Source organism: Saccopteryx bilineata, chromosome 5 (genome assembly GCF_036850765.1).
Source record: "Saccopteryx bilineata isolate mSacBil1 chromosome 5, mSacBil1_pri_phased_curated, whole genome shotgun sequence".
In the NCBI taxonomy this organism is placed as follows: Eukaryota; Metazoa; Chordata; class Mammalia; order Chiroptera; family Emballonuridae; genus Saccopteryx; species Saccopteryx bilineata.
Window position 1 is genome coordinate 115189330 of NC_089494.1, and position 25194 is coordinate 115214523.

Consider the following 25194-nt stretch of genomic DNA (forward strand, 5'->3'; position numbering starts at 1 on the left):
CAAGAAGCAAACAGAACTCCGAGTTTTCTTAACCCCAACAAACCTAATCCAAGGCATATCATAATGAAATTGACACAAACCAACAGCAAAGAAAAAATTCTCAAGGCAGCCAGGGAAAAGAAGAATACAACATATAAAGGAAGGCCCATTACATTATCATCAGATTTCTCAGCAGAAACTCTACAAGCTAGAAGAGAGTGGACCCCAATATTTAAAGTCCTGAAAGAGAGGAACTTTCAGCCATGAATACTATACCCATCAAAGCTATCCTTCAAATATGAAGGAGAAATAAAAACATTCACAGATACAGAAAAGATGAGGGAATTTATTATCAGAAAACCCCCACTCCAGGAATTACTAAAGGGGGTTCTCCAATCAGATACAAAGAACAAAAAAAAAAAAAACAGAGCCACAAGTAAAAGCTCCAAGAAGAACACAATAAAACCAAATTTAAACTGTGACAACAACAAAAAGAAAGAAGGGGAGAAGATGGAGATTAACAGTAGCAAAGGACGATGGAGTGCAAAAGTACTCACAAAATGGTTCACTACAATGAACAGGGTAGGGACCCTTTTCATTACTCAAAGGTAACCACCATTGAAAAAACCACCACAGAAGCACATGAGATAAAAGAGATAGCAACAGAGGAAAGATGTATGGAATACAACCAAATAAAAACAAAAGATAGAAAAACGAAAGAGAAGGATCAAACAAGACACAAAACGAACAGAAAGCAAGATATAAAATGGCAATAGGGAACTCACAAGTGTCAATAATTACACTAAATGTAAACAGATTAAACTCACCAATAAAAAGGCACAGAGTAGCAGAATGGATTAAAAAAGAAAATCCAACTGTATGCTGCCTACAGGAAACTCATCTAAGTAACAAGGATAAAAACAAATTCAAAGTGAAAGGCTGGAAAACAATACTCCAAGCAAATAACATCCAAAAAAAAAGCAGGTGTAGCAATACTTATATCGGATAATGCTGACTACAAGACAGGAAAAGTACTCAGAGACAAAAATGGCCATTTCATAATGGCTAAGGGGACACTGAAGCAAGAAGACATAACAATTCTTAATATATATGCACCAAACCAAGGAGCACCAAAATATATAAGACAGCTACTTATTGATCTTAAAACAAAAACTGACAAAAATACAATCATACTTGGAGACCTCAATACACCGCTGGCGACTCTAGATCGGTCATCCAAACAGAGAATCAACGAAGACATAGTGGCCTTAAACAAAACACTAGAGCACCTGGATATGATAGACATCTACAGGACATTTCATCCCTAAGTGACTGAGTATACATTTTTCTCCAGTGTACATGGATCATTCTCAAGAACTGACCATATGTTGGGCCACAAAAACAACATCAGCAAATTCAGAAAAATTGAAGTTGTGCCAAGCATATTTTCTGATCATAAAGCCTTGAAACTAGAATTCAACTGCAAAAAAGAGGAAAAAAATCCCACAAAAATGTGGAAACTAAACAACATACTTTTTAAAAATGAATGGGTCAAAGAAGAAATAAGTGCAGAGATCAAAAGATATATACAGACTAATGAAAATGACAATACGACATATCAGAATCTATGGGATGCAGCAAAAGCAGTGATAAGAGGGAAGTTCATATCACTTCAGGCATATATGAACAAACAAGAGAGAGCCCAAGTAAACCACTTAACTTCACACCTTAAGGAACTAGAAAAAGAAGAACAAAGACAACCCAAAACCAGCCGAAGAAAGGAGATAATAAAAATCAGAGCAGAAATAAATGAATTAGAGAACAGAAAAACTATAGAAAAAATTAATAGAACAAAGAGCTGGTTCTTTGAAAAGATCAACAAAATTGACAAACCCTTGACAAGACTTACCAAAGAAAAAAGAGAAAGAACTCATATAAACAAAATCCAAAATGAAAGAGGAAAAATCACCACGGACACCGTAGATATACAAAGAATTATTGTAGAATACTATGAAAAACTTTATGCCACTAAATTCAACAACCTAGAAGAAATGGATAAATTCCTAGAAAAATACAAGCTTCCTAGACTGAGTCAAGAAGAAGCAGAAAGCCTAAACAGACCTATCAGTAGAGAAGAAATAGAAAAAACCATTAAAAACCTCCCCAAAAATAAAAGTCCAGGCCCTGACGGCTATACCAGCGAATTTTATCAAACATTCAAATAAGACTTGGTTCCTATTCTACTCAAAGTCTTCCAAAAAATTGAAGAAGAAGCAATACTTCCAAACACATTTTATGAGGCCAACATAACCCTCATACCAAAACCAGGCAAGGATGGCACAAAAAAAGAAAACTACAGACCAATATCTCTAATGAATACAGATGCTAAAATACTAAACAAAATACTAGCAAATCGAATACAACAACATATTAAAAAAATAATGCATCATGATCAAGTAGGATTCATCCCAGAATCTCAAGGATGTTTCAACATACGTAAAACGGTTAACGTAATACACCATATCAACAAAACAAAGAACAAAACCCACATGATCTTATCAATAGACGCAGAAAAGGCTTTTGATAAAATACAACACAATTTTATGTTTAAGACTTTCAACAAAATGGGTATAGAAGGAAAATATCTCAACATGATAAAGGCCATATATGATAAACCATCAGCTAACATCATATTAAATGGCACTAAACTGAAGGCTTTCCCCCTTAAATCAGGAACAAGACAGGGTTGTCCACTCTCTCCACTCTTATTTAATGTGGTACTAGAGGTTCTAGCCAGAGCAATCAGACAAGACAAAGAAATAAAAAGCATCCATATCGGAAAAGAAGAAGTAAAGGTATCACTTTTTGCAGATGATATGATCCTATACATCAAAAACCCCAAAGAATCCACAAAAAGACTACTAGAAACAATAAGCCAATACAGTAAGGTCGCAGGATACAAAATTAACATACAGAAGTCAATAGCCTTTCTATATGCCAACAATGAAACAATTGAGAACGAACTCAAAAGAATAATCCCTTTCACGATTGCAACAAAAAAAAATAAAATACTTAGGAATAAACATAACAAAGAATGTAAAGGACTTATATAATGAAAACTATAAACCATTGTTAAGGGAAATCAAAAAAGATATAATGAGATGGAAGAATATACCTTGTTCTTGGCTAGGAAGAATAAATATAATCAAGATGGCCATACTACCCAAAGCAATATACAAATTTAATTCAATTCCCATCAAACTTCCAATGACGTTTTTTAAAGAAATATAGCGAAAAAATCATTAGATTTATATGGAACTATAAAAAACCCCGAATAGCCAAAGCAATCCTAAAGAAAAAGAATGAAGCTGGGGGCATTACAATACCTGACTTCAAACTCTGTTATAGGGCCACGACAATCAAAACAGCATGGTATTGGCAGAAAAATAGACACTCAGACCAATGGAACAGAATAGAAAGTCCAGAAATAAAACCACATATATATAGTCAAATAATTTTTATAAAGGGGCCAACAACACACAATGGAGAAAAGAAAGCCTCTTCAATAATGGTGCTGGGAAAACTGGAAAGCCACATGCAAAAGAATGAAACTGGACTACAGTCTCTCCCCCTGTACAAAAATTAACTCAAAAGGATCAAAGATCTAAACATAAGACCTGAAACAATTAAGTACATAGAAGAAGACATAGGTACTCAACTCATGGACCTGGGTTTTAAAGAGCATTTTATGAATTTGACTCCACAGGCAAGAGAAGTGAAGGCAAAAATTAATGAATGGGACTACATCAGACTAAGAAGTTTTTGCTCAGCAAGAGAAACTGATAGCAAAATAAACAGAAAGCCAACTAAATGGGAAATGATTTTTTCAAACAACAGCTCAGATAAGGGTCTAATATCCAAAATATACAAAGAACTCATAAAACTCAACAACAAACAAACAAACAATCCAATAAAAAAATGGGAAGAGGATATGAACAGACACTTCTCCCAGGAAGAAATACAAATGGCCAAGAGATGTATGAAAAGATGCTCATCTTCTTTAGCTATTAGAGAAATGCAAATCAAAACGGCAATGAGATACCACCTCACACCTGTTAGATTAGCTATTATTAGCAAGGCAGGTAATAGCAAATGTTGGAGAGGCTGTGGAGAAAAAGGAACCCTCATACACTGTTGGTGGGAATGTAAAGTAGTACAACCATTATGGAAGAAAGTATGGTGGTTCCTCAAAAAACTGAAAATAGAACTACCTTATGACCCACCAATCCCTCTACTGGGTATATACCCCCAAAACTCAGAAACATTGATACGTAAAGACACATGCAGCCCCATGTTCATTGCAGCATTGTTCACAGTGGCCAGGACATGGAAACAACCAAAAAGCCCGTCAATAGATGACTGGATAAAGAAGATGTGGCACATATACACTATGGAATACTACTCAGCCATAAGAAATGATGACATCGGAACATTTACAGCAAAATGGTGGGATCTTGATAATATGATACGAAGTGAAATAAGTAAATCAGAAAAAACCAGGAACTGCATTATTCCATACGTAGGTGGGACATAAAAGTGAAACTAAGAGACATTGATAAGAGTGTGGTGGTTACGGGGGGGGGGGGATGAGGGGGGAATGGGAGAGGGAAAGGGGGAGGGGGAGGGGCACAAAGAAAACAAGATAGCAGGTGACAGAGGACAATCTGACTTTGGGTGGTGGGTATGCAACATAATTGAACGACAAGATAACCTGGACTTGTTATCTTTGAATATATGTATGCTGATTTATTGATGTCACCCCATTAAAAAAAAAAAAAATTGCACATATGAAAAAAAAAAAAAGAACATCTTAAATATCCAAATGACAGGTATTTGGTTAAATACATCCTCACAGTAGTTTAAAGTGTTTATGGAAGAGTTAAAAGAACATTGTCCATGCTTGTGTGTTAATGGAAAGAAGCAAGATCAAAAAATTCTACATATAGAATGACAACAACTATGTGGGGAAAACTGAAAGTAGGAAGAATAGTCTGGAAGAAAATCCCAGAAAATGCTCAAAATATGGAATGTGGGTAATATTTTTTCTACTTAAAAAAAATTTTTTTTTTGCCTGATCAGGTGATGGTGCAGTGGATAGAGCATCATACTGGGATGCGGAGGACCCAGGTTCGAGAACCCGAGGTTGCCAGCTTGAGCGCGGGCTCATCTGGTTTGAGCAAAAGCTCACCAGCTCGGACCCAAGGTCACTGGCTCGAGCAAGGGGTCACTCGGTCTGCTGAAGGCCTTACGGTCAAGGCACATATGAGAAAGCAATCAATGAACAACTAAGGTGTCACAACACACAACAAAAAACTGATGATTGATGCTTCTCATCTCTCTCCCTTCCTGTCTGTCTGACCCTGTCTATCCCTCTCTCTGTCTCTCAAAAAAAAAATTTTTTTTTTTTGCAAAGTTTCATAGTAGGCACAAAAGTTAAGCAAACTATCTTAGTAGAAAGAAGTTGAGTCCAAATTGAGGACTGGTCACTGCTTTTGCAAGAGAAAGGCATCTCATAGGTGGAGAACTTCAGACCTTTCTGAGCCCCTTCACGGTCTCCTTGGGGCTGTGTAGGCAGAGAGGCCCGGAGGGATCAACCGCTGCTCTATCCCTAATGCCTGGCATGTAGTAGATGCTCACTAAATATCTGAGCAATAAAAGAAGGCTCTCATTATCACATTTAAACCTCCTAGAAACCTGTGAAAGATATCACAATGCAATTTTATCTTCTTGCTAAATAACAAACCCTTTGAGTGATGGGACTGGTTTTGTTTTTCTTTTTGTAATCTCTATAAGCCCCCTTGAGCACAAAAAAAGTGCTTGAAGAAAGGTGAATAAATTGTGATCCTGATATTATAGATGATAAACTGTCCATGCTCATACAGTGAAATCCGGGTAGATATGGGATCAAGGCTCAGTAAGCTGTGCTCCAAGCTGGGTGCTTTCTCAGCAGAGTCAGCTGCATAAGGCAAGTCCTGGGTCCCCTGGAACTCAGACTACTGCCTATGTGGACATTCAGGGATCTGCAGAGCCCTACAGCACCTGCTGGCCAAGGGATGTGTGCTAATCAGGCTGCCAAAGTTCAGAAGCAGGAGGGCTCAGCGAGCTCTGCCAGCTTGGGTGAGTTCCCTGATGGTCTGATGAGAAGATAGGGCTTACATGTAGGATTTAAACAAGCAGAAAAGCAGTGTAGGGCATTCCTGGCAGGGGCACTTCTTAATTAAAAGCACCAAGAAGAAAGAAAATGAAGCTAGTGGCTGGTACACATGACTATTCTTGTAAGCCTGTGAGTCAGCCCTACGAACTGGGCTCTCTGTCCAGAACCCAGTAGTTAACTTACATATGTTTATCAAATGAACAACTGATAAATGGATGTATGGAAGGAAGGAAGAAAGAAAGGAAGGAAGGAAGGAAGGAAGGAAGGAAGGAAGGAAGGAAGGAAGGAAGGAAGGAAGGAAGGAAGGAAGGAAATGAGTCAGAAAGGAGTGAATGGGTGGGTGGATGGATGGATGGATGGATGGATGGATGGATGGATGGATAAATGGAGGTTTGTTAATGACAGAATAGAAGTTAAGGAGCTTTAAAAATAGGTTGTGGTTTGAATCCTGGGTCAGCCTTGTCTACAGTGTGAGTTGAGCATATTATGTCACATCTCTGAGCTAAGGTTTCTCTGAGAGGATACAGCAGGTTGTGATGCTAAAGTAATGCATGTAAAGCACTGAGCTCAATGCTTGGCACATAGTAATTGCTCAAGCAACAGGAATGGTTATCATTCCCGTCGATCAGAAAGAAAAGAGGAAAGCCATGTAATGGGGCCTTAAGTCAACTGTCTCGCTACCATTTCCCCTCCTGCCTAGAAGCTGAATCCTGGTTTCCTTTGGGAAGCCATGCGGTTTGAGCAGCTTAAACTCATCAGTGTATTCCATTCCTTCAGGCCTCTCAAGGATGTGTATGAGCTGATCCAATCAAGTGAATCTCAGAATACTTGCAGGGAATGCTAGGACACAGCCTTTCCCCCTCATTAGATGTAACGAGGAAGCGAGTAGCCCAAACCTGCTGGCAGTTACATTGGAAGCTCTGGCAGAATGCAAAATAGAAAGATAAAATGAAACATTGTTGAGCTGCTGAATTCACTCACCTGAAGTTAGTGACCCCTGGGCTTTGTATTTATATGAGCTAATTAATTTATTTTATATTTAAAGTCTATATAAGCCAGATTTTATGATAGCTACTGTCCAAAGCACCCCAACTGATACAGAAAGAAGCAGAAATGAGGACATATAAATGAAATGTCTAAGGAAGATGAGGCAACAAGTGGTATCAATCATAAAAGGCTTTAGATGCCAGAAATAGGGGCTACGTTTTAGCTATTATTTCCCATTTAACCAATAAGTAAACTGAGACCAGATGGTTGAACAGCAAGTAACTTACCTAAGCTTGCACAAGTTAACTTTAAATATGGAGCTGAACTAGAAACCAAATCCTTCTGACTTGTGCCCTCTCCCACTGGTAAGTCAGACTCTATACCCATGGAGAAACATACCCCATCCGAGGGCAACACATCCTTGGAGGCACTTCTTTTCTGAGAAAAAGGAGATGACGAGGAGTGTGTGAAGGTAGAGGCCCTCCACCAGCAGCCAGGAGTAGTTGGCCACGATGCAGTACTGGAAGAAGACCATGACCAGCTTACAGCCCACCTGTACAAAGAGAGGCAGGTGAGTCCCAGGATGGGCGGCTGTGGGCTTCCCTGTGGTGGCTAGCCTTAAGGGAAGTGACAAAGGTGTGGTAGAGGTCAGGGGCCAGGCCACAGAGGGAGCCTCTGGGCCTCAGAGCCAGCCCCTGTGGTCTTCCACTGCCAGGAGACAAGGCCCACAGAGTCCCCAGAGAGTAGAAGTCCACAGTCCAGCAAACTCAGTCAAGATGGCTTTGCAGAAGCAGGAACTGCATTCAAGTCCTGGGATTGACTACCAGTTGTAAAATTGTGTCAGATATAGCCCAGCTCCCAACTCCCTCAGATGAGCAAACTGAGGCCTAGAGAGAAAAAGGAATATCTGAGCAAAGGGTTAAACTCATTTCCAAGGTCAGTTTTCCTGGAAACAGATGAAGAAGGGTAACATTGATCAGAGTAAAAATGGCCCCTGACTGGTACACTGCATCTAGACTACAGACATCTAAATACCTGGTGGGGATGCCACAGTGTTGGCCATGCTTGATGTGGTGACACAGCATGTCCCTTGCAGGGATCCCTGGAAGCTATGCCTGTGGGACTGTGGGGCTTCTAGATCAGCATGGCTTTTAGACTAGCCCTGTGAGGATCCCCTTTCCTCTCACTGAGCTCTCCCCTGGGGAGAGGACAGCTCCGGGTGGCCCGAAGGCTGTTGCCTGGACTGCTGCAGGCCACGCCCACAGAGAAGGTGGGCTCACATCTGCCCTGCTGGCCATCTGTGGCTCCGACCCTGTGGTTCCCAGTGACTGACTCCAGGCGTGGTCCGTGGCTGGCTCAAAAGTCTGATGTTAGTAGAATCCAAGAAGGTTCCCTATTGGGCACTGCTGGACTTCCCCATCTCTGGCCAGGGATGGGGTGGGGCCTGAATATAGTCTCCTGACCCCAACCTGGTACTATTATTTCATCCTGGAGCTCTCCCTGAGCCCTACATTTGGGACCTCTCAGTTTGAGTCAGAAACACACACACACACATCTGCATGCATGCATACACAAAAAACTACAAACACAAACAGATGTAAGTGGTGGAAAGTCACAGGCAACTGAACCAACTTCATTTTCCAGTCCCCTTATCCTTCACTTGCCTCTGCTTTTGGGACTATAGTAGTAAAAAAAAAAAAAAAATCTCCCAGCTTCCTTTGCAGGTAAATATGATCATGTTGCTCAGTTCTAGCCAATAAGAGGTAGGTAGGAGTCTTGGGGACAGTGTTCTTTCCCAAATGAAAAGTCAACGTTTCCCAAAAAGAAAAAGTATTTAAACTTAACCCTTCTTGTCTGGAAAGTGGAAATGTGGAGCCTGGGTTGTAGGAGCCATCTTACAAACATGTGGTATGAGACTAAGATGGCAGGTCAGAGAGAGGGAAGAGGTCTGTGTCCTTCATGGCATCATGGTGCCACTGTGCCCCTTCTGAATTGCCCATCTACGGACTGCCTATGTGGGAAACAACCCCCATCTGTTTGAGTCACTGTTATGTGAACCAAAATGGGTTCCTAGCTGACACAAAGTGATATTCAATGAATTCAGACACATCTGAGCATTCCGAATAAATAAGAAGGTTAGACCTAACAAGACACGGTTGTTTTACTGAAGACTTGTGTGCAGGCACACAGGCATATGCTAACCCTTTACTTTCTACAACAAAGCCCACCCTCTCTAGACTTGGCCATCTGTCTACAGCTGGGACTTGGAAAGAGTAGGGTAAAGAGGATTTTGCTATGTATCTAAATAGCAGAGTAGCTGGTTAATCCACTCCAGGGCACTGGCTTCCCAACAAGCTGATTTTGCACGTGACCCAGACTATGTATATGGGGGCATGGAGCTCTCTCTGAACCTCCTGACCCAGCCACAGTGCTGGCCCCTAAGTTATCCATTATATGCAGCCTCAACAGGGCAACCACCTTCTCCAAAGTTAAGCTGAGGTCGGCAGGCAGGACTAGTCACACCCTGGGGCATGAAGGCATGTTACCCTGTGGGTATTGCAATAGGCATCATTGTCCGAGAAGAGCACAGCATCCTTGATGAAGATGGACAAGGCGCGCAGGATGAAGGACACAAACAGGTGCATGTGGATGTAGTTGCGGGTGCAGTACAGCCTCCTGGAGGGAGAGAAAGCAGGGCCAGAGGGGCCAGAGCTGGGAGGGGGTAGGGAGCAGCCAGGCCCACTCCTCCTCCAGTGCACAGGGGAAACCCCAGTCCTGGATATCAGCTCTTTCTAGGGGGAACATTTCTCTGTATCTCTCAGCACAACCGAAATAAGAACCCAGGCCTGCCAATGCCCAGTCTACTCTGTCTCATGCTGGAATTAAAAAAAAAAAAAAAGCTGGAATCATAGGGGCAAGATTATATTCTTGCCTGACCTCCTACCATCCCTAGCTCCCAGAGCTGTTTAGAAGGGGTGGAGGTTCCATAGGCAAGCAACTGGAATGGGAGGAGCAGAAGAACACAGGCCTCAGGGAAATGTGAGACCCAGGCTCTCACACTTACTAGTTACATGACCTCGAGCAAGCCTTTTCACTTCCCAGAGCCTGGCTTTCCTACTCTGCTATAGGGCACCACAGTCTGTTACTTGTTCCCGTTCTTCAGGAACCAGAACCAGTCTTTCTTGTGGGGAACCCCTTTCAGCTCTGGGTGCATTTGACTCCACTCTCCCAACTTCATGACAGACTTGGCCAATTGGAGCTCGCCAACTCTTGCCACATTGATTAGCTCAGGGTTGAGCATGTGACTTAAGCTGGGCCTATGAGAATTCCCCCAGGACTTTCACTGTAACTAATGGAGAAGAGGCTTTCTTTGCTCTGGTGTTGCAGAACTGGAAGAATGGACCCCTGCAGTTGCTGGTGGCTGTCTCTGCCTCCCCTGCAGAAAGCCTACCTAGGAGGAGGCCAGTGCAAGCAGAATAATGGAGGGAGACCAACCTACTCCTGCTGATACCTTTCAGTGCCTAGATTCAGCCATGCCTAAAGCCAGACGTCCCTGAACTTGGGTCATCAATTATGTGGGTCATACTACCGTTGTTTTTCCTAAGCTGTTTTAAGGTGAATTTCTGTTTCTTGTAACCAAGAGTCTGGTAATAAATACATCTGTAAAATTGGGGTAATGACACCTATCTCACAGCACTGTTTGAAAACTAGAAACAACGTGTGAAGCAACTGATGTAAGTTCTTAGTAATGCGTAGTAAATGTTGTATGGATAAAGGAATGAACAAGGACACAGGGACTTCTGTCACAGGCACGCTTTAGATCAAGGGGTAGCAAAGTGGCCCACCCAGACCTTCCTCCTTTGTCCTGAGCAGTTAAAAGAGATATAAAGTCTATGTCTAGGGAAGGCTGGGGAAATGAAGAGCATGTTCTTACCGGAAAGAACAGAGGATGCTGAGGGCAACCAGGAGTGTCACCAGGGAGGAGCTATAGCCCACTGTATACATGACCTTCAGCTTCAGCAGGTACTTGTGCTGCAGAGAAAGGCATGTGTCAGCCCCGCCTACCCATTGGCTTGTTCTGCATGTTTCTGCCTCAGAGTGTACCTGCTTCAGGCGGCTTGAACACCTTCAACTGATGGCTGTGCTGTCTATATCCCAAGGACACCAATTCATAGACTCATAACATCTTGGTTTTGGAAAAGATTTTGCAGATCCTCTGATGCCAACTCAGACTTGTATCCCTCTTACATCACCGTGAATTTAAAGGCTTCATTTGTTTGAATACTTCCAGGGATGAGGTGCTCATTAGCTTTCAAGGAAGTCATTCAGTATACAGCAGTGCAAAATATCAGATTATTTTTTTCTCATGTGAAACTAAAATCTATTGTCTTTTAAATTGTACTTATTGGTCCTTTTTTTTTTCCTGGAGCCACTTAAAACAAACTGAATTACACCTGTCCAGGCGGTGGCGCAGTTGATAGAGCGTCAGACTGGGATGCTGAGGATCCAGGTTTGAGACCCCGAGGTTGCCAGCTTGAGCGCAGGATCATCTGGTTTGAGCAAAAGCTCACCAGCTTGGACCCAAGGTCGCTGGCTCGAGCAAGGGGTTACTTGGTCTGCTGTATGCCCCGCGGTCAAGGCACATACGAGAAAGCAATCAATGAACAACTAAGGTGTTGCAATGCACAATAAAAAACTAATGATTGATGCTTCTCATCTCTCTCCATTCCTGTCTGTCTGTCCCTGTCTATCCCTCTCTCTGACTCTCTCTCTGTCTCTGTAAAAACAAAACAAAACAAAAAAACCACTGAATTTGTCTTTTACCTATGGCCTGTCTTTATTTTAGAAAATAAACATTTCACTTTAGAATAGTTTTAGACTTACAGAAAAGTTATGAAGCTCTCACAGAGAGGCCTATTATTTTTAAATCAGCTGTTTCGCCAATCTGTCCCTCACTTATCTTTTCAGCAATAAACATTCCCTATGTCATCAGTCTGTTTCCACAATCCTTCACCATTCTCCTCAATTAACATGCTTCAACTTGTTAATGTCCTTCTTAAATAAAATACCCAGAACTGGACAGCCGAAAAGCTCCAGATGTAGCCTCTAACCAGGAAGAAGTAGAGCAGGACCATCACCTCCCTGATTTACATGCTGCACTCCTTTTTATGCAACCAAGTAGGCACTTACACATTCAGCAACCATTTCCCACTCTTGATTCATCTTTTATTCAAAAATATCTCAGTGGAAAAGAATAATTTGGCATATAGAGATAAATATAAAGGCCTGCATTTAGGTTCAAAAAATAAATTGTACAACAGTCTTAAAAAGAATCAAAGAAATGAAAATTAAAATAATAATCCATTTTCTAACCAATCCAATTAACAAATATTTGAAACTAATAATATTCTATGTAGGTGAGGGTATAGTGGGAATAAAATTTGGTTCAATCTCACTGCAAAGTAACATGAATTAAGAACCTTTAAAATAGGCACACCTTTTGACTCCTACCTTCTACCTCTAGGAATTGATTCTAAGAAATAATAAGAAATATAAAAGCATATTTATATATAAAGATGTTTATCATAGAATTATTTGTGATGAAAAACATTCAAATGTCCAACAATAGAAGAATAGTTAACTAAATTATTTTAAATCTGAGTTATTTTAATGTTAAGCCACCATTAAAATGCTGCTTACCAAGAGTTTGAAAAAGTGTCGAGACATGCTAAGAGTGTCACACATAGTGAAGGGCAGAATACAAATTCCACATCACAGTATCATTCCCATTCTATGTAAGAAAAGTGTTCAGTTGAATTATATGAAAGTATCCCTTTTTGTGGATCAACAATAATTAAATATGGGCCATTTCATGTAGTTAAACCTCATACGTGCACAGAAACAATCTCAAGGAGATGTGTTAGATGGTAGTACTGGTTAACTTTGGATGATGTTTGCATATAGTGTTATTTTCACTTGTATTTTTCTATAGTGGATGAGTACTACCTTATAGACAGAAAAAAGGGTAATTAATTTCAAAAGAAGACAGGCACAGAAATAGTATTGGGGAAACTGGGCTGGCTAACAGCTGTTCAGATGAAAATGACCTTGAGGTCAGAACGGCCAAAGACTCATGATGTTAAGTGTACTTTAGGAAAAGAACACAGGCTTCAGAGCCAAGAGACAAGGGTTCCAAACCCAGGACTGCTACTCACCAGCTGTGTGACCTTGGGAAAATTATTTAACCTCTCTGAGATTCAGATTCCTCATCTTCAAAATGGGGATAATATCTACCTTGCAGGCTTGTTGGAAGAACAAATAAAGTATCAGGTAGAGTATCCAGGATATGGCTGGCTCTTCAAAGACACAGAATGCATGTTTATTTTCCCCACCTCCACCCTCCACCCTCCACCCTCCATCCCTATCATCCATCCTTCAACATGAGTCTGTAGTATGAAAATGGTGTGTGAGATTATGGGAAGTATGAAGTATGAGCTAGCTGCTAGAAAAACTATGCCTGCTCTCAGTTACATAATGGAGTGTTATGGAGTAGCCAGCCACGTTGGAACAGTAGGAGTATTTGGTCCAGTTCTGGGCATGTTATTTTAAGAGGCACAGTAATAAACTTGAGTATTTCTAGAGAAGGCTGATAGTGTCATCTTAAAGAGTGCATGAATAAACTAGATACATTACACCCAAAAGAAAACACAAACTTAGGGAAGGACAATATTAGGTTGATGGACATGTAGAAGTAAAGTAAGACCTCATGTGTGAGCTCCAGCTAGAGGAAGTTACCAGAAAGTAGATTTGACTCAGAGTAACCAAAAATTTTCTGATAGCAAGAGGTGATTTTTGACAAGATGGCTGCCTTGTGACTTTGAGCTTCCCCACTGATGTGACTGCGATCCCAGGAGCCAGAAGTCACCTTACAGCAGTGGTTCTCAAAGTGTGCGTGTGCCCTAAAAGATTTCCAGGTGTACCCTATGGTATTCCAGAGAAATACGTGCCTGTTGGGGACCAAAAAACCAACAGGGTTTTTGGAGTTTAGATTTTTGGGGGACAGAGCTGTGGGGAATTGGCTGTAAGCTGACAGTCTGCCCAACCCCCCACTTCACTTGCCTGATTAGCTTGCAAAGGACTGTTAAGCTGTGGTGCTGGATTGTTTACACTACCCCCCCCCCCATGTTCCCTGGAAAGACTGGAGGAAAGTTTCTTCTATCCTGTGTTTGGTGTAAAGTTAACATGATATGTATGGTGGGGGTTTTCTGCACTCAACACAAGAGTAAAAAGAGAGGAATTCTTCAATGTATTGATGAGGAAATGAAAGTTTGCCTTTCAAATATATGTCCAAACATTGAAGAAATCACTAGGACACATCAGGCTCATTTTTCTCATAAACACAAGAATGAAAAAACACATTCATGCCAAGACCTGTCAAATTTACTAAATCTTACTAAAAATGTTATATATGTATAAAAAGATAACTTTTTTGTCATTTTTTATTGTTTAACCCCTCTCTTTTTATGAATTCTAAAAAGCATAACTCAAAAAATGTAACATAAAAATGTCTCCTAATGTAGAATAAATTTAATTTTGTCGTATTTATTTCATTTAATTACCATAAAAGCACGCTTGGACTTTATATTTTTTTCTTTAATATTTGACTTAATTATTATGACATATTTCTCAGAAATTTGTATATAGTATGCTTACAATTATTTGTAGGATTTTAAATGTGTCCTGACTTCAAAACATTTGAGAACCACTGCCTTACAGGCACAGGCCTGATGCAACCCCAGTGCCCCTGACCTTGACAACTACAACTGTGCATCACCCTCCAGAGGACTTGGGGTCCAGGAGCCTCATCGCTGTCTGTCATGAGTCAAGTTACCTATTTCTCTGCTTTGCATCTTGACTAGGTCATCTTCCTTCTCTATCTTCTAAATTGGGGTCACCAGAATTTTTTCATAAAGGGGAAGATAGTAAATATTTTAGGCTTTGGGTGCCATAAAATCTCTTTTGTAACTACTTAATTCTGCCCTTGTAGTGCAAATGGGCATGGCCATGTTTCAATAAAACTTTATTTGCAAAAGCAGGTGGTGGCCCAAGGGCTGTAGTTTGCCAACCTCTGCTGTAGGTAAGCAAACCCCATTTTATTTATTCAAGTGGTAGCTTTGCCTGGTCCTTCTGCCAATCACAGTCCACTTTGTCAATAATATGTTAATAATAAAGAGGTGTATGCCAAGCAGGAAGTTGAAAGAAAAATAACAAATTTAGACTTTCCGCATCATTTGATTAAAAGAAAAAAAGGTCAACAATAATAACTAGGATGATTCAAATCTCAGAATAAAAGACAAAGTTTGTGCCAATTTGTTGACCAGCATTTAGAGACCAGTATAAATCATATAGTCTGAATTCCTTCTGATCTTAGGGACTTTGAAATTTTGTGTATGTGACCTGAAGCCAAGTTATATCTTCTTTCCAGTATTTTCAGACAATAATTTTATGACATAAGTCCAAATTTTGCTTTTATCTTAGTTACATTTCAGCTCTTTGAGGATTTCATAGTTCCAACCTTGCCATGAATATCAAGTTTAGGGACCTGGGCTCATTCTTCCCCAGCCAAAAATTCTCATGTGCAGTTTTGATAGATATAACTCAAGAAAACAAAAGCTCTTTGGGATGCTCAATAATTCTTAAAAGTGTAAAAGGGTCCCAAAGCTGAAAAGTTTGGGAATCTCTGGCATAAGTCAACCATGTACCCCAGTCCTCTGCCAGGGTGGTCCAGTGGTGGGCAGATTCCATTCGCTTTGGACCAGTGAAGTGTCTGGACAGGCTTGCTGAGGGTTGGGGTAAAGAAGCTTTCTTGCTCCCAGAAGGAGCTGTAGGAAGTCAGGCTGTCCCTTCTCCTGGACAAGCAGGCATGGGGACATATGTAGCTGGAGTGGACAGAGGCATTCACATGACGATGGAGCAGGAGCCCACCTGGGGAAGAAGCAGCGGAGAGCGGGTGAGAGGCGGGCGGAGCCCAGTGCCCAGCAGCTCTGCTGTGCTGCTTCATCGTGGGGTTCCAACACCACTCTCTGCACCCGCCCAGCCATGAGCCAAACTTGCTTACTAAACCAGTTAGAAATTTCTGTTCTTTGTAGTCCAAAGCATCCTTTTGAATCTCAACCCTGCCACCCATCCTAAGAATGTTTCCTCTTAATTTTATGGAGTTTATAAATGTGACATTCCTAAGCCCCTGTCTTCATGAATCAATGACAGCAATGGTAGTTTTTAGAGGTCAGAGCCTACCCACCACCCCGCCAAGACCATATGCACCCACTGATCAATTTTTGTTATGTGTCGTGGTTAAATGAGCCCACTCTGGCCAGATCTGAAGACCTCATGCATGTGTTCTCTCCAACAGGCTGGCAAGCCCTGGAAAGAAACTCCATCCTCCATATTGATCCCCCAACCAAACCCCTTCATACAGGGTAAGACTGACTGGCTATAGAAGTCTTAGAAAGAATTTAGAAGGATTTAGAAGGGGGTGTGGTCTGCCTCCTCCCAGCTACATCCTTTCTCCTTAATTCTGCTGCTCCCCCTTCATGTTTCTCTAACATGACACCATCCCACCCTCCGAGGGTGATGCAAGCTTGTCCCTCATATTCACATTGGGAAATTTAGCTCACAGGACTCTGAAAAGCACAGCTCCCAGGGGTCACACACCTTCATGGGGTAGTGGCAGGACACAGAGGGGGAGCTCTGGCTCTTTTTCGAGTGACACTTGGTTTCAATCCTGCCTCCACAGCTTTCTTTTTAATTCCCTTGATTTGCTTGCCACTTTTATTGAGATATAATTGACATACATCACAGTATGCTTAAGGTATATGGCATAATGACTTGACTTACACATATTGTTAAATGATGAGTTTACATAACACCATCATTTCAAAAAAGAAAAATTGTTTTTTTTCCTTGTGATGAGAACTCTTAGGTTTTATTGTCTTTTCAACTTTCATATATATCAAACAACAGTGTTAACTATGGTCATCACATTGTACATTATATCCCTAGTACTTATTTATCTTATAACTGAAATTTTGTACCTTTATCCAGTTCTTCCTCCCCCTCCCCTTGCCTCTGGTAACCACAACTCTGATCTCCTTTGCTATGAGTTTGGTGGGGGTTTTGTTTGTTTGTTTGTTTGTTTGTTTAAGATTCCACATATAGGCCCTGGCCAGTGGGCTCAGTGGTAGAGCCCAGCATGTGAAAGTCCTGGGTTCGATACTTGGTCAGGGCACACAGGAAAAGTGTCCATCTGCTTCTCCACCCTTCCCCCTCTCCTTCCTCTCTATTTCTCTCTTCCCCTCCCACAGCCAAGGCTCCACTGGAGCAAAGTTGGCCCGGGCGCTGAGGATGGCTCCATGGCCTCCACCTCAGGTGCTAGAATAGCTCTGGTTGCAACAGAGCAATGCCCCAGATGAACAGAGCATTGCCCCCTGGTGGGCATGTTGGGTGGATCCTGGTCAGGCGTATGCAGGAGACTGTCTCTCTGCCTCCCACTTCTCACTTCAGAAAGTACAAAAAAAAAAAAAAAGATTCCACATATAAGTGAGATGACATGGTTTTGTCTTTTTCTGACATTTCACTTAGCATAATGCCCTCAAGGTCCATCCATGTTGTTGTAAATGGCAGGATTTTCTTCTTTTCTGTGGCTGAGTAATATTTCATTGTATATATGTAGCATCATTTCTTTAACCATTCATCTATATTGATGGACACTTAGGTTGTTTCCATGTCTTGAATATTACTCATAATGCTACAGTGAGCATGGGAGTGCAAATACCTCTCTGACATCTGCCTTCATTCCTTTCTAAGCATTTTCTTTAACTGCTTTGTGCCTCAGTTTTCTCATCTGCAAAATGAAGAAAATAATGAAATTACACTGAATGCTTTTGAGGATTGAATGTAATTGTGCGTTAAGCAGCTGGTGAGTGGTAGATGTTCAGTCCAACAATGAGCATCTGTTGGGCACCTTATAGGTGCCAGGCATTGTGCTGGGCAATGGAGGCCTGGAAATGACTCTTTGTAACTTGTCACTGCTGCGTCTCCATGCTGAGAGCCATGCCTTGCCCATAGCAGATGCTCAACACATGTTTATGGCGTGAACAGATGCCTTTAGCAGCTAATGCTTTAGTGAGAGGGATGGGTGCACATGCACCTGCTGATGGTTCCATATAACATGGTAGGTGAGAGTTGGAGGCTCACACAATTAAGGGAGCCCTTCCTGGGGGACAGGAAGAAAGAGCTTCTTGGAGTAGATGAGCTGGAGTGGAGTTTTAAAGAGTGTGTATGAGTTGGTAAGGGAAAGTGATGGGGGAAGCGTTCTCCAAGACTGACGGCCACTTCAGGAGGCACCCAAAGCAATTCAGCTATGGCTCACAGTGTCTCCTCTCAACCCTGTGGCTGGGCTTTCTCCTCTGAGAGTGAATGTTGATTGAGCACTCACTATGGCCAGACACCCTTTTTGACACTTCCATGGATTAACTCATTAGGTCTCTTGGCAAGCCTGTGAGGTCAGGATTATTATTAACCCCATTTCCCTAATGAAGAAACTGAGGCACAGAGAACTGAAGTCCCCCCCACCCCACCAAGGCCACAGGTCAAGGTTGAGACCCACCAGCCTGTCTCTGAGCACTTAGCCACCACATTACTCCTTTTGGTTTCATGACTAAATCACCCTGATCTCATGGCACATATGGTAGTCCACTCTGTGCCATGGTCCTCAAGACCACCATCTCTGGGTTGATCGACCAAGGCCCACTGAACTCCAGGTGATGAACAGGAGAAAAGTGGGTGGGAGGGGCAGCCCCCGGGTCACCTGTCCTTGGCCTTGCTGGCTCCATTCTGCCCCTTCCAGGGATTTCTCGTCCTGCAGGCCCCATCAAAGGAAGAAGGGAGGTAATGACTTACCCGCTTCTGGTTGGTCTCATTGAACGAGTCGTTCACTTTAACCCCACAGGCCAGGTCAGGCCTGGGGAAGATTTCTGACCAGCCGCCCTGTGTGCAGTTTCGAAACATGGAACCTGTGGGTGCCAAGCACGCTACGTGTGAGCAGTAGGGACAGAGACAGATGGCTGGGTCTCCTGGGGCCCTCAGCAATGCCACAGGGCAGCCAGGCACTTCCTTCTGCCACTGTCTCCAGCTGCCTTTCAAGCACGCTACGTGTGAGCAGTAGGGACAGAGACAGACGGCTGGGTCTCCCGGGGCCCTCAGCAACACCCAGGGCATCCGGGCACTTCCTTCTGCCACTGTCTCCAGCTGCCTTTCAAGCACGCTACATGTGAGCAGTAGGGACAGAGACAGACAGCTGGGTCTCCCGGGGCCCTCAGCAACGCCCAGGGCAGCCGGGCACTTCCTTCCGCCACTTGTCTCCAGCTGCCTTTCTCTGAAACACGTGGTCAGTTCTCAATGGCCCAACTGATCCTTGAAGAATATGTCAGGAAAAGTGGTAAGAAAGGTAGGTAGGCAGGTGGACCTAGAAGGGGCACAGACCTGAGATGTGTGTGTGTGTGTGTGTGTGTGTGTGTGTGTGAGAGAGAGAGAGAGAGAGAGAGAGAGAAAGAGAGAGAGAGAGAGATCTGTCTCATTGATCCACAAACTAGACTGTCCCTGAATAAACGCCCCTCCCAACCTTCAATCGCTGCTTGTCTTCCTCCCACACCTTACCCAACACACCACACCCCACAGTGCCAAGCACCAGGGCTCCACGGATGCAGGAGGCTGACTGGCTCATGTTGCAGGACTCAGTAATCCCAACAACACTTCTCAACCAGACCCCAGGCCCCAAACAGCCAGGCCCCAGCAGAACTCCCAGTGTCACTGCCGCCCACCCCCACAGCCTGCTGCTCTTGGGGCCCAGCCCCCTCCATGGCTCCCTGAGACCCTTGTTTACTCCCACCTCCACCCCCACCTTCTTTCTACAGGCTCCAAACTCAGCTCCCAGGTCCCCCAGCACTCAGGGAGGGACTCCCCACCACCCACTGGCTGACGTGCCACCGCTGGCTTTCACAGCCCTCTGCCCTCAGCCCCAACACAGGCTGCCCCCTGTGCCCGCACATGGGTGGCAATGGCTTCTCTGCCTCCCCCGGCAGGTGAGCTCCTGAGGGCTCCCAGGGCCTGCGCTTCCTGATCACCAAGCATTTGCTGGCTGGCTGGCTACAGAAACAGGTGAGTAGGATGAGGAGCCCACTGGAAGCTGCTCGTGGGGAAGTGGGGAGAGCTGGCCCTCAGGAGCGTTTAGAGCAGAAGCTGAAGACAGGTGGGGCTGCCAGCTGAGAAGGAAGTCGTGGAGAGCCACCTGGAGGAGTTCCCCTTCTTGGAATAACTGGCTCAGCTGCCGCCAAAGGAGGGCTGAGTTCCGGTCCCCGGGCCAGCTGCTGTGGACCTTGCAGGGGTGCAGGGAGCGACCACAGCTCGGTCACTGCTTTTGCTCTCATCTGCACCCTGTCTGGGGGCCCCTGAAGCACCCTAGCTGGGCTGGCATGCTCCTCTTGACAAGCCCCAGGGTCTGAGTCACTGGCTCACAGGGTTTAGGGTCAAGCAGATTCCACTGAGCTGGAAAAATATAGCTGTATGTCTAGTATCAGCCACTATGCTAATGTATGGATTCTGAGCCAATCTTCATAGGGTCCTAGTGAGAGAGATGCCACTGGCCTATTTTACAGATGAGATAATCAAGACCGAGAATTGGGCAACAGTCCCCAGCTAGGACATGTCCCATCACTGTACCACCTTCCTGCCTGCCCCACCTCCCACAAACCCAGGAGCAGCTTCTCGAAGCAGGAGGCCATGGTTTGGGGGCTCTAGGCATGCCCAGCCTATGAAGGCTCCCAAGGCCTGAAGCACAGTTCTAGAACTAGCCAGACTGAGTGTGAGACCCAGCACTGCCTCTCGGTCACCATGGGACCCCAGGGGCATCACTATTCTGTGCCAAGGAGGAACAATCACGCACATTACAGTGCTGAACAGGAAATTTGATGGCACAGAGAAATTGCCCAGGCTGGTGCCATGCACAGAGTGGGTACCACAGTGCTACTCCCTGCTGCTTTGGGTCTTTCTAAAATAGACCAAGAGTGGTGGGGCTTGGAGTCTTGGGATTTAGGAGAGGGATGAAACTTATGTCAAAGGAACCAGGTTGTCAGACAGGAAAAAATGGTGGTCAGATTTAGCCTGGTTGGATTGGTTATATAGGAAGATGGGTTAAGAGAATACAAACCCATTTATTGATGTCACCCAATTAAAAAAATAAAATTATAAAAAAAAAAAAAAGAATACAAACCCTGTGAAGCCCAGATCTGGCTGTCAGACAGTGCAGGCCCACAGTAGGGTGGGCTGCCTGTTTGGGGCCATGTCCTCAATGACCCAGCAGGATTCCCAGTACACACGCTGCATGTCATCCAGGCCAGGTGCCCAGAGCAACTAACAAGGAAGTGCCCTTTGCTGACCATGCTCCTGGCAGAACTACAGAGGAGACAAGATTTGGGCTATCTTGGGGGTCCTTTCAACTTACCCTCATCCCCTGGGTTTAATGTCAATGTACACCTCAAGGACTCCCGAAAGTACGGTTGGTATTTTGTGCTCATGCCAACCGAGAGTGCAGGTCAAAGCTCTCCTCTGATTCTCAGAGGCCCCAGAACCCTAATCAGGTTAGGAACTGCTCTTGCTTTAAGCCTCCAATCCCCACGAAGATAGAAGATAACAAGGTCCAAGGCTTGGCCCTGCCTGGAGAGTGTGTTTGTTAAGGAACTCTGGAAGAGCAGTGCCCTTTAAAGAATCAATGGAACGCATCTTAGAGAGAACATAGTAGGCCCTGGAACACACAGAGAAATATCTGGGGCAGAGTCCAGCCTGCAGGTTCTTGGTCACCTGTCTGAGCCCAGGTAGTGGGTGCCTTGAGACAGGATTAAAATTAGTTTCTTCTTACTAAAGGAAGACTCCAAAACACCAGCTTGTCCTCCTTAGGCGCTCCTCCCTAGGTTGTGGTGGGGAGCCCTGGAACGCCGTGGGACACCACAGAGGGAAGCCTTCTCTCCTAAAAGGAGGCAAAGGGGCTGGGCTCTAACCAAGTCCAAGGTGGATCTATGGGAAGGGAAAGGAGTGGTGGGAAGATGGCTCTTGGTGGGAAGCTGAACTGGTCCTGACCTGTGCTCCAGGATTGGCCAGTGCCTTGGGCCTGGGGCTGGGTATGAGCCAGAGTAGCCCCCACAGGCAAGATGATCCCTACCTCCAACCCCTGGGGGCCTGTGCCCAGCACTCAACAGCCAGAGGCTGTGTGGCCACGCCTGTGGGTCCTGTAGCCCCACAGTGATGCCAGGTGGCAGCAAGAAGAAACTGCAGTAGAGGTTGGCATAGGACCCCAGCTTCCTTTGCCTCAGCAGGCAACCTGGAAGTGCATCCCTGGGGGACCCCTGGAAGGTTTTGAGCAATTAAAGGTTTGAGAAGGCTCAAGAAAGGGACAGCTGGATTCTACTATAGTTAACAAGGCAGGCAGCAATTAAGCAATCGTTTGGGGAGGAACGTGGCAATGAGCACAGCTCCACTTGGCCCCTCTGCCGAAGGGCAGGTGGGGGGGGGGTGGAGGGAGGCAGAGGCACAGCGGCTCTAAGAAGGGTGTGAACGAAGGGCTTGGGAAAGAGGAGAGCTTCCAGTCCCTCCAACAGGAGAACCTGGCCAGCCAGGAAAGAGCACTGGATGTGGAGTCCAAGACCAGGGTCTGGTCCTGCCCTTGCACCTGACCAACAAGTCACTCAGGGTCAACCATGTCTGGATTAATTTCCTGTGTCCCAAGCTCCATGGACTTCAGAGATAGGCATGGAAGGCTCATTCCAGGAAGGGTAGAAAGAAAGGACAAGAAGGGATATGAGGGGGAGAAAAGAAACCAGAAAAACTATTTAACATCTATTTCCAAGCGGCCTTACAGGACTGGTGCTATTTATTCTCCCCAGTTGTCAGGTGAGAACACTGAAGCTCAGAGACAATTCAAGGAACTCGGGCCCAGAGGCAGACTGGCACTCAGTGGGACTCCATTGCCCTGTGTCCCTTGCCTCTAGGAATCACCACAAGACTGAGTTCCAGCAGAAGCAGCATGGGCAGAAATGGTACCACTTTCAGGCCTGGCCTTCAAAACCTCTCCTGGCTGCCTCGCTGGGTCCTTTCTCTTCTCCAGTTACCCTGAAAGCTGTGTGCCAGCACCACACCCACAGGCCCCAGACACAGGAATCAACATGGAGGAAAGAGTTTCCTGCTCGTCAGAGGCACCTGTCTGGACCCTCAGCAGACAGGCACTGGGTGACAGCTTTGCAATTCGGGCATCCGCCTGTTTCAGCAGCTAGCATTAGGGAGGGGTGGTATTCAAACCAGACTCCTTGGCTCTCTCTGATTTCTGTATCATGGGGGTGACAAGCGAGGCTAGAGGGACAGTGAGCAACAGCAGCGTGTTCCTCAAATCTGTGTATGTGCACACATGCACACACGTGTACTAGAGAATCACGGTGTGAAGACTTTACACTCCTCTCTCCCACTGTACAGTCTCAGTCTGTGCCAGTCCCAGTTTCCTGACTTTGGAAGCTGAAGGATTTAGTGGTAAGTCATCATTTTTGGTTCATTCTTGTTAAGAACCTCATCAGGAGAGGTCGTCATAGCCAGTATAGGTGTTAGACTTTAAAGGAGCCTATTAAGCAGAGGAGCCAAAAGCCATGAAACTACCTTGCTTCCACTCAGGGTCACCCCCACTCTGGGGCGGTTGGCTCACCTTGCCCCTGGCCTCGAACAGAGCACTGTGTTGAAGTCAGAGAAACCTGAGTTTGAGTCCCAGTTTCTATACCTCCTAGATGTAAACCTTAGGCAAACTGCCAACTCCCCTTAGTCCCTGTTAATATTGCTCTTTATTGGGTCAGGTGTGAGGAGAAAAGAGCTGTGATTTGTTCTGTGATGACTGCCTGGCGCACAAGGAGCTCTAGCCAGTGTTAGTCCCTGAACATCCCCTGTGTGAGACGGCCCCTCACTCCCCTGCCTGAAATTATGAGTCCTTGTAAGGTATAGCTGTCCTCAGGCAAGTGACCTCCAGGAGGCCAGGGGCTTCCGGGGACTGCACCGTTTACCAGCAGGGCCTGGCAGAATGGGCACAGGAAACAAGTGTTCTGGAAGGCCAGGCTGTGCCAGCGTGGGACACAGACACAGTGGCCAGAGCAAGGTCCTGGTTGCTAAGGGGGCAGAAACATAGAAGGAAGGAGGGGAGCCTCTAACTGGGTGCATGGAGCAGAGAGGAACAAGCCTAGTCTAGCCTCCTTTATTTTACCCCCAGGACATGCTTAGGGTCCCATGCTTGGAACCCTAAGGATAAGCCCACCCCACACCCCCCAAGCAAGGTTTTCAATCCCTAACAGGGACCCCACCCCCATCATTCCACAAATTACTTGTCCCCAGAGAAGTTTTCTTGGCCTCATAGGTCCAGGCTGAGGCCCCATGTTTAGGCCAACCCACAGCCTCTCAGTCAGAACCCCTGGGGCTAGTGGTTACCATTTCTGCCCGTGATCATCCAGAGGAACCGCGGACACTCCACTTCCACTGTCTGTCCTGGCGCAGAGGAGGGCCAGCAGCTCACGTTGTCCCACATCCCTTTGCAGCCTGTCAAGGAGAGCAGCAGCATCAGACAGGGATGGAGCGTGGGCCAAGAGCCGCCCCACTGCCCTGTCATCTCCCCCAATACCCTTGCCTGCCAGGAGCTCCCACTGGGTCCTGCCTTTTGAGTATCTTTTCATCTTTGGGGCCTTGGACTCTGCCATCTAAACAATAAGTGCTCAGTGGAAGGGAGGGAGGGAGGGAGGGAGGGAGACATTATCTCATACATGGCTCACAAGTACAGGTCTGGATTTCTCTAGAGCAGAGACATCTCTTGCCCTCAGCTTTCATTAAATGACTCAAAAGCCTCCCCCTGGCTGTGCAATATAACCATCTGGGAAGCT

At 44.8% G+C, this 25194-nt stretch overlaps 1 protein-coding gene across 2 annotated transcripts in view; it reads right to left on the minus strand.

Annotated features, from left to right (window-relative positions):
* SCTR (secretin receptor) overlaps window positions 1-25194 on the minus strand; it is a 115279-nt gene that overhangs the window by 16315 nt on the left and 73770 nt on the right. For both annotated transcript variants that reach the window (XM_066278769.1, XM_066278768.1), the window contains exons 3-7: window positions 24749-24856; window positions 19142-19254; window positions 11115-11212; window positions 9727-9856; window positions 7580-7733 (exon numbers count right to left, since the gene is read on the minus strand). In XM_066278769.1, the coding sequence (XP_066134866.1) occupies window positions 7580-7733; window positions 9727-9856; window positions 11115-11212; window positions 19142-19254; window positions 24749-24856 (603 nt within the window). The remainder of the gene's footprint in view (window positions 1-7579; window positions 7734-9726; window positions 9857-11114; window positions 11213-19141; window positions 19255-24748; window positions 24857-25194) is intronic.